The sequence below is a fragment of the Ambystoma mexicanum genome, chromosome 8, assembly GCF_040938575.1.
Source record: "Ambystoma mexicanum isolate Mex_15411 chromosome 8, UKY_AmexF1_1, whole genome shotgun sequence".
Taxonomy (NCBI): domain Eukaryota; kingdom Metazoa; phylum Chordata; class Amphibia; order Caudata; family Ambystomatidae; genus Ambystoma; species Ambystoma mexicanum.
Window position 1 is genome coordinate 397,320,321 of NC_090929.1, and position 12,267 is coordinate 397,332,587.

The 12,267-nt window shown below is 50.0% G+C and overlaps 1 protein-coding gene across 5 annotated transcripts in view; it reads left to right on the forward strand.

Annotated features, from left to right (window-relative positions):
- The window catches only part of CDK5RAP2 (CDK5 regulatory subunit associated protein 2), a 2,172,192-nt gene that overhangs the window by 164,166 nt on the left and 1,995,759 nt on the right, over positions 1-12,267 (forward strand). For all 5 annotated transcript variants that reach the window (XM_069609888.1, XM_069609889.1, XM_069609892.1 and 2 more), the window contains exon 5: positions 12,031-12,107. In XM_069609888.1, coding sequence (XP_069465989.1) covers positions 12,031-12,107 — 77 coding nt within the window. The remainder of the gene's footprint in view (positions 1-12,030; positions 12,108-12,267) is intronic.

Genomic DNA, 12,267 nt, shown 5'->3' on the forward strand with positions numbered 1-12,267 from the left:
TGCCAACAATCCACAGCTGCCCGTGTCGGTATGCACAGTGCTCGGGCTAGCAGAAGATAGGAAGTTACTCAGATTAGTATGTACCTGCCGGTCAGCTCTGTTATGGTTGGATCTCGCCAAGAATATCTTGCTAATATAGATAAAGGTCCAATAGGCCTAGGTGTGGTATCACACGGATGGGATATGCATGGGTTGTCGCTGAGCAAACACTCCAAGTGCGACCAGGCGCTTTATGTGGCGGTCAGGGCACAATGTTTAGTGCATTGTCCGATATGGAACAAGTATTGAGCATAGATGCGCGACAACACCACTCCAAATTCTGCCCAACAATGGCACCCAGTTTGCACAATTCGCCACTCCCAATGACTTTGTGGTTATGTTGGATGTACCCCTATGTTGATGACAAGCAAGGCAAGGGGAAAAGCTGCCAGCCCAATTCAGAAGATGGCACAAAAAGTTTGCTGCTCCAGCCTCGACCAAGTGAGCCCGACAGGGAAGCCACGTGGGCAGTGCTTAAACGTCCGTGAGGTCCTCTGTATAATCTGCTTTCCGGGTGGTTTCCCTTTGTAGCTCAGCAGCGGAACTGTATTACTTTGCTGCCAGGTCTACATTCCGGGCCACGTCAAAGTTCGCCTCTGCAGCACATCTCACCGGCCAGACCCACAGTCTGCAGTTGCACCTTCTGCCAGCCAGCAACCGTAGTTTGCAGGCCCACTCCCCCGCTGCCCCACGGCGGGCTGCCTCTGACAGCAAGGGGTCAGACACGTCTTCTTCCACGACCACGCGGGGGGCCGCCAGCTGATGACAGGGAAGCTCGGCTCGGAGCAGGGGGCGCAGCAACACCCGCTCCAATCACGCTCAATGGCGTTGGACAAAGTCTCACTGGCCGGCCTCCATGTTCCCAAATCCACTGGTGAACCTCCGCTGAAACAGGCCACCGTCTCTGGTGCAGCTACATCCGCAGGGGAGCAGGGCCGCAAACGCCAGGCACTGCAGGGATGCGATCCCAACAACCATTTTCTCAGTAATTTAAAGATACTTATGCTTATGGGTTTCCCCTCTACACTTTAAAACTGACTGGAAGGCAATGTGCTTTTTCTTGGAACACAAGAATTAATTCACACTTCATGCAGATTTTGAAATAGACCTGTTTCCGGTCTCTTTATTATCGCAAGTAAAGATTAGCACAGCAAAATACAGATAGAAATAAAGTAGATATACATCACCATTAGCGTTTGTCTAACATTATTCATCTCTGCCAAATCTTCACTGGAAACCACCAGGATAGGAGAGAGTGCACCCACCCCCCCCACTCCCACCAATGAGAACAGGCTGAAGGAAACACATCTGCTTCGGTCAGCCCAGCCGGAGTTCAAAGTGAAAAGTGAAAAAGTGACTTGCTCTTTCTCCGTCTGTGTAATGTCTTTCCCTCAAAATGTAATCTAGTATTTTTCCAGCGATGTTTACTGTCACTAAACCCCACAGTGGTGCGACCGTTGCAGCTACTGGACTCCACTGAATTTGTAAATAATCTCCAGTTTCTCATGAGCATGAGAAGCCGACAGACATTGCACTCAGCTGCTAAAAGAATGCAAAAACAAGCATTTTCTGAATACCAAAACAAGCTGTCTTTCCATGGCTCCAGCAAACGCACATTGTGCTCAGAAATGGGCTTCTCTTTAAGCCTGAAATCTAAGGTTGACAGGTGTTGCCAGAATGCCTCTCTTCTTTACATATTGTTTATTTGTATAAGTGTTTCAAAGCGTTCAAGGGGGGAGGCAGTGGGGAAAAAAGTCATTCAGAGCCCTTGACTTTCTGAATGATACAGGCCTGCACAGAGCAAGTAAGTGCAGGAATAAATGCAAATAATACATATAGCAGTGAAGATAACTCTCATGTCTGACGACAATCCTTCGTTTTTCAAAGTGCGTTACACAAATGGGGTAAAGGTGGGTGGGGGCGGCAGGGTTTAACTGACAGACTACTATACAATGCTATTTTGAAGTGGGTCATACAATTATATAGCGCATGATATATAACAGTGGAGGGTGTGTGTGAGTGAGAAGAGAAGAGAAGGAAAGTTAGACTACTGGGCATTACTACGCTCCGAGTAGTTAAGCAGTTTTAAGGGAATGGGCAGGTAGGGTGGAGGGGAGATGAGAATGGGGTAGGAGGGACAATACACCAACAATACAAGGAGGATAGAAGAAGAAGAGGAGAGTGGGGTAGGATGGGAAGGGGAGGGGAAGAGAAACGGGCGTCTGGAAGTAGAGGAACCATATTGGAATCAAAGCCAATACATTATTAAATGTATTACATTCCACCCTTGAACATTTGATTTCCATAGCTTAATGGCACTAAATTAGTTTTTTAAATCTACGAAGCAGTATTGCTAAGCTAGACATACATTTTCCACAATAACATCAAAATACTCAGAATAACAAAAAGGCAAGCATGGGTATAACATAGGGTCTCGCCAATATTTGGGATCCATGCAAATAGCCAAACCCACCAATTTCCTGAATGATGAACAGTAACTTTCTCCAGCATGGGGTCTGGCATGGATTCACATGCTCATGAATATTCCCCGTCGTCAGGCTGGGAATCCTCGGTAAAGAAAAAATCAGTATCAGTATCAGTTTCGTTTCTGATCTGTCTTTCTTAGTAGTAACCAATCACTGGTCTCTGGGTCATACTGCCCCAGCCAATGACTGCCCGCTCCCTAAGCCCCGCCCCTGGCAGCCATCCTCAGAGTTTTACCACACGTTCAAGTGTTGGGAGTCCTCGTGCTATAGCTTTGAGCTTTTACTGCGTTTTGCGTTTTTTCAAAGAGTTTTATCTCCTTTTTTTGGTCAATCGAGCCGCGAATGCCACAGTTTCTACTTCCGATCAACGAGACCCGTTTCGAAATTTTCTACACCCTTCAAGGGCGAAGTTTTCATCGAGTTACGCTTTTTGGAGGATTCCAGAAGATCTGAGGCCTACCTCGTGGACATGGCCCAGGACAAGGGAAGCTCGACACCCGGATCCAAGCTGTTCAGGAACTGCCTTGGATGCGGATTACAGAATGTTTTCGAGGAGGGTGAGCATTCAAGATGTCTCTACTGCCTTCACGAAGACAATACACACATGAAAAAGGACTGTGCGTTTTGCAAGAACCTGTCGGAATGGACTATGAGGGATCGTCAGACCCGCCTTGCCAGCTGGCTGGAGAAGGGCCCAGCAGGCGAGAAGAAGTCGTCCGAGCAGTCTTCTAAGTCCTGTGAGGGTGCCCTGGCGACGGGGGCCCAACAGAAAGCACAGCACCGGGAGTCCGCGGGCACTGGGAGCGCCCTAGGGTCGGGCTCCTCGGCTGCCAGGCAGGGCGCATGTTCACCAACGCCATCAACCACGAGCCAATGGCTAAGCTTCTGGAGAGGCCCCGGTCGATCTCAAAGGGATCGGCCGAGGGGGAGCGAGGCGGTGACTCCTCCCGAAAGGTGAAGGCCTCAAGCGTGCCCAAGGTGGTGAAGGCCTTGATTCACCCAGTGAAGGCCTCTATTGAAGGAGTCGCGGCGGCCCTGGTGAAGCCTGTGGAGGCTAACCCACTGGAGGTGACCTTGGGGCCCAGAGTTTCCCTGCCGCCCATGGAGGGAATCCTCTTTTCAGCCCATCGATAAGACCCCTGTGAAGACCCCGGTGGAAAAAGAGGGGGGGCGGGCAGTGGCCGTCACGGACACGGATACAGCCTCTGAGGAGGAAAAGGTTGAAGTTGTGAAGGGCCTCAACAAGAAGTTCGAGGTCCCCTGAGCCTAGGGATGACACAGGAAAGGATACGGCCACGATGGGGACAGATGACGATGTGGTGACGACGGGATGGGCCTTCCATCACCACTCCCCCGGGCCTCCCCGCCCGACGAAATTGGCTCCTTCCACACCATGATTGCCAGGGCATTCAAGCTTTTTCATCTCTGCCCTGAGGAACAGAAGAAGGAAGGTTTCCTCTATCAGCGGCGCGAGGCCAAGAGGAAGACTGTCCTCGCAGTACCATTGATTGACGACATCTGGGAGGAGGGACTTGCTCTCCTGAAGAACCAGTCCACGACTCCTGCCAAGAGGGACCGGTACGAGAAGTAGTACCGGGTCCCCGATTCCACCCTCTTGTGCTTTAGGGCACAACTGACCCTGGATTTGGTCGTCTCGACGGCGGCCAAGAAGGAGGCGGCGGGGGCGTCATCCTTCACTCTGACCTCCCCACCTGACGGCGAGGGAAAGAAGCTAGACGCCATGGGACGAGTTATCTCGTCTGCGGCGACGACAATAAAGGCGGCCAATGCCCTAGCGATTGTGGCCTGCTATGACAGGGAGCTGTGGTACAAGATCGCTCCCCTGCTGGACTTCCTACCGGACGACAAGAGGTCGGAGGCCCTGGAGATCCTGCAGGAAGGTGAGGTGGCGTTGGACCACGCCATAATGGTGGCCACGGATATCGCTGACACCGGATTCCGCCAGTTGAGCAACAGTGTTTGCCTTCGACAGTGGGGATGGCTCAAGGCAACTGATTTCCACCAGGACGTGCAAACCAGAGCTTTGGACATGCCCTTTGACGGGAACAACCTGTTTGGGAAAACAGTGGATGAGTCACTTCAGGCCATCAAGACCGACACGGAGACGGCTCAGGCCTTGGGAGTGTTGCAGCAACGACGGCCGCCCTTTCGGAACGCCAGAGGAAGACAGGGTGCCTCCAAGGCATCCGACGGCGGCTCCTTGACATACCACAAGGCGGCACGCTCTTCGCCGCAGGAGGCCTCCAGAGGACGTGGCAAGTCAGAAGGATCTCGTCGTCGTCGCCAAGGTGGCAAGGCTGCTTCCAAGCAGGACAGAACCGGCCGCAGCGTCGAGCCCCTACCTGAGCACCCCGGTGGGAGGCCGGCTGGCGAAGTTCGGCAGCGTGTGGGAGTCCATCTCCATCGACTGTTGGGTGCTGGATGCCCTGGCCCGCGGGCACACTCTCGAATTTCTAAAGAAGTGCCCCCGCATTCCTCCCGTGGCCAGGAAGGAAAATAACATCCCTCAACTGCTGTTAGAAGTAAGGGCGATGCTCAAGAAAGGTGCCATCGAGCATGTCCCGAAGAGGCTCCGGAGTATACTCAAGGTACTTCCTCGTCAGAAAGATGACAGGCGGTTGGCGCCCCATCCTGGACTTGCAGCGGTTAAACAAGTACATCAAGGCGCAAAAGTTCAGAATGGTCCCCCTCCAGCACGTGCTGGGACAGCTGGAGGAGGGCGACTTCCTATCGTCGCTGGACTGGGAGGATGCTTACTTCCACATCCCCATTCTAAAAGGACACCGAAAGTTCCTCAGATTTGTAGTACAGGGGCGGCACTACCGATTCAAGGCCCTTCCATTCGGGCTGAAGTCGGCTCCCAGGGTGTTTACCAAGCGCCTCGCACCAGTGGCGGCGCGGCTGCGCCTACGGGGGATCCACGTCTACCCCTACCTGGACGATTGGCTCATCCGGGCAAGGACAAGAGAACTCGCAGTCGAACACACAGTGGAGACCTTACAACTTCTCACGGACCTGGGATTCTCCATCGAAATCCCACCTGGTCCCAACGCAGGTCGCACTGTTTCTGGGAACCAAGCTTGATACAGTGGCGCGATTGGCCTCGCCGTCGGAGGAAAGGACGAAGACCATCTTGGGCAAGGTGCAGCGCCTGCTGGCCTCGGACGTGGCCTGGGTGAGATCCATCAAGTCCCTGCTCGGAATGATGTCCTCATGCATCTACCTAGTGCGCCTGTGCAGGCTACGGATGCGTCCTCTACAGGAGTTCCTCGACGCCCGTTGGGTACAAGCGACGGGCAGCTTCGGAGACAGGATCCCGCTCAACGAGGCTTTCCGCCAAGCGATCCGATGGTGGGGCACCCGCGCGCATCTCACGGCGGTCAAGGATTTTCAGACCCCGGTACATTAGGAGACAGTGACGACGGACACCTCCCTGGAGGGATGGGGAGCGCACATCGGAGATCTGCACGCGACAGGCCTTTGGCTCCCGGAGGCGAGGTCACTCCACATCAACATCCTGGAGCTCCGAGCAGTGTTTTGGGCCCACAGGTCGTTTCTCCCATCCCTCAAGGGAAAGGTGGATCTTCACCGACAACACCACCACAATGTTCTACATCCGGAAGCAGGGAGGCACCAGATCCCCAGCCCTGTCCAAAGATGCCCAGGATCTGTGGCACTGGGCCGTCGCCCAGGGGATGTTTCTGGTGCCCTTCCATCTAGCAGGAATAAAGAACGTCATCGCCGACTCACTCAGCAGTGAGCTGCGCTCGTGCCACGAGTGGGAGCTGCGTCAGGATCAAGTGGATCGACTTTTCCAACGATGGGGCAAACACCAGATTGACCCGTATGCGCCGCCGATGAACTCCAAGTGCCAGAGGTTCGCCAGCAGGTTTCCCCAGCCGAGGAGCATGGGCGATGCTTTCTCGTTCCCCTGGGAAGGCCTGTTGATGTATGCCTCCCCCCCCCGTTGCCGCTCCGACTCATCAACCAGCTCAAGATGTCCCGGTGCAGGATGATCATCGTCGCACTGGCTTGGCCGAGACAGATCTGGTTCCCGGACCTTCTGGACTTTTCAGCTTCCCCCCCAGTCAGACTGTCGACAGACGCAGATCTTCTCTCCAGAGAAGGAGGCGCCATCCTCCATCACGACCTAAGACCTAATAAACTATGTTATTTGCATAGTTTATTAACTAACCAGCAAAAAGGGCTAGCTTTCCCCATCTCTACAGGGTTACCTCTACCTATTCTAAGATCACTTGAGTGCTGGTCCTCCGGTTGAGGGTCAAAAGAAAAAGTCTATGTCCAAAACCTTCTCTAACCCTACCACTAAGTTACAAAATGAAAATAGTTCAGCATTTATAGAAGAGAAAAATACCAGGAGAATGGTTCTATTCTCCTGGTAAACTGGTACCGTCTTTTTCAATCTTTTGCTTCAGTTTCTAATCCAACAAAGGGTTCTGGGGTAGGAAAAGGACTCTGTTCTCCTGACCCACCCAGTAGCCTGCAGAAATCTCTTTAGTTCCTCCAACAGAGTTTTACAGACATGTTCCACAATTCCAGTGGTTCTTCTTGACCTTCCCCCACACTGAAATTTCTCTAAACAGCTTGGGTTGTCTGTTCTTCTCTGCACTGCTGTTAATGTAATCACTGTGATGATGGAGAGTTTTCCCGAGACACTCCTGGCTTTTATACATTTCACTGTCACCACTGTGACGAGGAAGATCACTCTTGTTGCACTTTTGACTTTGTCCGCTTTGCCAACTACTGCTGGCATAAGGGAGGCTACTCCCGAATGCTTCTTATCTCTGGCTTCTGTTTGTGTCACTGCTTTGACGAGGGAGATTACTCCCAGGTGTTTCCGCTCTTTGGCTTCTCTTAGTGTTACCACTATGACGAGTGAGATCACTTTTGTACTTCTCTTTAGTTTCAAAGGGCTCGCCACTGTGACGAGGGTGTGCAACCTTGATGCAACTATATTCTGGTCCCCTCCTGGATTTCCTGCTATGCCTGTTACCTTCTGTGATGAGGGCGAGCTTCACTGGGTCTTCCTGTAGAGTCAAGGTCACTTCTCTCCACTGCAGGACTTCTGCGGCTCGCTCAATGTCTTCTTCATGGAGGTATGCCTCTTCCTTTGAGGCCTTGGCAATCAGCATTGTCTATGGACCGGCCGGTCCATTCTCCTTCGGTCACACCACTGCCTGGAGCTCTTATTCGGTCTGGGTTACCGGCTTGCCACCCCATTACTCTTATGGTCAGGGTGGACCATTCCCTGTCTCGACAGTGGTTCTCTGTACTCGCACTTCTGGCTTCACTGCCGCTTTGGATTCAAATCTCCCGGGTTCCTTCTACCTTGAAGGTTGGTTTCTCTCTTTTATTCAGGTACCGCTGGTCCATCCCCAGCGGGAACGTATAGTCTTGCTTGTCTTTGTGGATGGATCCCCACTCCTCTTTCTCTCTCTCTTCTTGGTCTCAGTATGGTTGGCTGCCAACCAACAAGTCTCTTTGTAGAGTTTCCATTCTTCCTTTTCTCAGTACTATTTAAAGATTAATGTGTGAAGGGGCCAGCATCACAGCAACAAATGTAGACTTGAGGGGCTGATACTTTAGAAGGGTGACGGTGTAGGGATGTCCTTTGAGGTAGTTCCATAAAGGAAACGGGTTCTTGATCTCCCAAAGGGGAGTCTCCCCCTATGAGGTCTTCCTGCTTATTACCAGCCCTAGGGGGAATATTTGGTAGCTGCCTCACCTACATAGCCTCATAGGGAAGGGCTCCCCCTTGGGGAGAAGTAATGGAATCCCATGAAGCATCACAAAAAGCAATTGCCAAAGTAGTTGAAAGCACTCTTCCATTCCCCTGTAAGGCACCTCCAACAATAATGATTAGAAAACCTACCTAAGCAAGTAATACCCTGCCTGAGTAAAGACATCCCTTTCACTCACAGTTATTTGGCACAAAGCATTGAACATAAATAACACCTGCTGTGTTTCACTCTACACAAAACCTAAACTTGTGTCGCTTACAAGCATTTCTCTAGAGGCAACAATCCTTGTGATCAGAACTGACCGTTCCTACAATATGCCAGAGTTATTTTGCCTCAAAACGGTTTTCCAGCACACGGTTCGTGCTTATTGATTTTTGCCTCTTACCTTGAACAGAATTCGGTGACCTTTCGATGCCCAGCTCTGGAGAATGTATAGCAGCCTGAGGGAGGACACTCCTGCCCAAGCAAGATATGTTTGACCATGAATGGCGAATAAGTGGGCATGCGTGAACAAATGTGCCATTCTGGACATTTCTTTTGGAGTATTTAGAAGTGGCAAGAATCTGATGAATTGCTTACTATGGCGACTACTTGGTACAGCATTACAGACAGTCAGCTATTGATATTATGTATATTTGTGGCATACTGGGAAGTCCTATGTAAGACCTGATGTTGACTAAGCTGGGTTTTGGCATCTTTAGATCTCTGCCTTTCTAGAAGACCTTCCACCTAAAGTTCCTGCTTTGATCCCAGTTCTAGATTTTTTTACCATGTTTTCCTCAAATATTCTGTCTGCAGTCATCAGGTGATGGGGGGAAATGAGACTGGCGTAAGGTAGAATATTCGTTTGTGGTCTCCAGGCTTAAAGTCTGACGGACAAAAGAGCGCTGCGCGTAGACCGAGGCACAGAGGTTGTGCTTCAGGCTTGCAGTGCAGTGACCGCAAAAGCAGATAACGGTGTGAATTCCTGTAGGTAAATGGGGCAAGGTAGTGTTGTGGGGCGTCCTGGGCGGATACCACCAGCCAAAAATGACGAGGGAAGGGAAAACAAAGCGCCACCTGGCGCATGGCAACCTTTTACAGGCGACCTTCCCCAATGACTGTGTATAGCTGTCTACAGACATAGATCCAGAATCTTTAAAACACTTGTTGACCCATGACTTTGTAGAAGAAATGCATCCAAGTGACAGGACTGTGGTTTGAGCTGATCAAAGGACTTGCTGTTGGTTCCCCAAGTGACAGTTTCATATGTGGAGTTAGTATTTAGTGTACAACCTAAATCAGTCAGGCTTGTGGAAAACATTTGGCAAAAAAAACAAAACTTTTTGGGTTTGCAGTGATGGGATTTGACATTTTCGTCCTATCTCGTCTTTATTATATTTAAATAGCTTATTTACTTCATTTATGTAGCTTAGCTTATTTCTGTATTTGTGTTTAATCATCCCTGAGAATATTTATTTGAATCTGTTGTGAGAAACTTGAGGCGTTTCTCCCATGCTATTCCCGCGGATCCCTGACTCGGGTGGCCATGGGAGGTCCATCGCTCTTAGATCCCAACCCTGGGGGCGAACAAGCGAGTGGGGGGGGGGTGGGGAGGTTCACCTGGGAAGGGGACTCTTGAAGAATGTGGGAGGAATACCCCTGGACGAGACACAGTATTCCCCCTGTTCCTGTACATCCTTACCCGACATCCTCTTTGTCATTCTGTGATATTGCCAAAAACCCATTTGTCCATAACACTACATTTACCCCCTTCACCCTGACAAAAACCCACATAGTTTTTCCATGATCCCTCAGAAAAACTACAACTCCCATAATCTCACCACACTGCTTTTTCCTAAAACCACTGGGACGAGGAAGAGGCAAACCAGAGTCACATAGATTACCCATAGGAACCAATGTACCATGAGTTCTTATGGGCAGTCTCCATTTTGTCCCGTTAAGGATGCTAGGCAATGGCAGGCGTCCCTTTACAATCCTTCCCACCTGAAATCTGTTAAACTTCCCAGTCAGTATAAAAGGCAGAACATGCAGGCACACTCTGAGCAAGCCGGGAAGGCTGAGCGGATTGTGCTGTCCGGAAGAGCCAAGGAGAAGCTGAAGGAACCCTGGGAAGGAATCTTGAGGAGGACAGGCTGCCAAGTCACTGGGCCTATGAGTGCAGGAGAGGCTGTAGTGTGACAAGAGATCTGTGCTTCTAGGCGGCCAGACCAGGGGCAGCTGGAGCTATTTGGCAGGATCCATACCAAGGCTCATCCCCTGGGCGTTAAATTGAAGCCCAGACCTCTGAGAGGCTGATGGGAAGACCCTGACCCAAGAACATCCCCATTTGAAACCCCACAACTCCCAGAGCTTGCAGAATGCCGATTTGGGGAGCTGACGAAGTGGGAGCGAAATAGACAGATGCATTATGGACCTTGAAATCCGGAGAAATGTTTTCTTTTGATTGAACTTTTGTGCAAAGCAAGAGGGTCCAAGCCCAACTGAGGGAGGCCCCTGAGAATTGGATCAAGGTGGAACATGAGAAGGAGCAAAGCTTCTGGGGAGAAGCCAAACCCACTGGAGCAGAACGACCGATCGAGGGACCAGAGCGCGAAGGGTTGGGAAACCCTGAAGTTCCCTGCAGGAGGTTGTTGCCTCTGGAAAACCGGGAGAGAGACAAATCCCAGACAAGAAGACTGCATTGTGTTTCAAGGATGCTAGCGACCCTCCCGGGTGAATGACAGTGTTGGGGAGGCGAGGTCAAGCCTCTGGTATTAACCTTGACTCCTGAATTGAAGCCGCAAAGTGAATGAGCTGTGAAATGTGCAATGTTCCAGAGTAAACCTGGAGAAAGGGGACGTGAGAAGGTGAATGCTTTAAGGAAAGATTTCTATGAACATTGTGCTTGTGGTACTGAACTACCAGGACCAAGAGACACTGGGGCAAATAACATAAGAGTTTGAGCTGAATAGAAAGTCGAAGTGGTCTTGCAGTGGTCTATGGTAAAAGCCTTGCACATTTGAAAGTCTTCGACATCAGAAAAAGGTCAGAGCCTGGTTGAGGGAAACTGAAAGTGTGATAAGTTAGGGGAAGGGAACCCCTAAAGAATGTGAATAAAGCTCCTGGAAGGCAAACCCTACAGGTGCTGTGATTGCGAGGTCCGAACCCAGCTGGGGTGATCTATGTGAACTTTTTTATTAAACTGTGAAAGAACTTTGGTGAACTGAAAACCAGTGACTTTAACATGGATGGCCAAGCGGGCCTCAGCCCACATTTTGAATGCTTCTTGAGAACCTAAGCCAGAGTGTGTTCCAAAGCCTGAGTCGGCCACCTTGTCCAGTGCTGAAAACATGGGGAAGGGATCCTCACTGTTCAGTCATCCTGATACATTAATTTGTAACATTATTTTGTTTTCATGCTCATATTTATTATAGCATAAGGGCAAGCAATAGGTTTTGTTAGTGTAGGCCATTTTGATTTGACAGACTACTAGGACTGTGTTATTAATTACTTGATGGTCAAACTTGACCCCATCCTTGGATATAGGGCTAGATAGGCGTTCTTCCAACCCTGGTGGTGTTCAATAAAAACCCTTGAACTGTGCATCACTTGTGTCTGTCTTCACTAATGTTACCATGTCTTCCTTACACTGTTCACCTTTTTAAAAACTTTATTGCATCATTTTTATTTTCCATAATGGCGTTTCTTTTTCTTTCCTTTAATTGTCTTTTTTTTGACAGAATATTGAGCTAAAGGTGGAGGTGGAAAGCCTCAAACATCATCTGCAAGAAAAGCACAATCTACTTATCAAAGCCTCGTGAGTATTACACTTAATAAATCCTATTATCCAGTGTGTGTCAAACTGTTGTCTTCCATGCTGTTGCATTTTGCTGAGCTCTGGGCAATTTATAACTAAATTGTAGAGTAAAGAAAGCAAAGAGTACACTATAAACATTTAATTCAGCATAGTGTCCTAT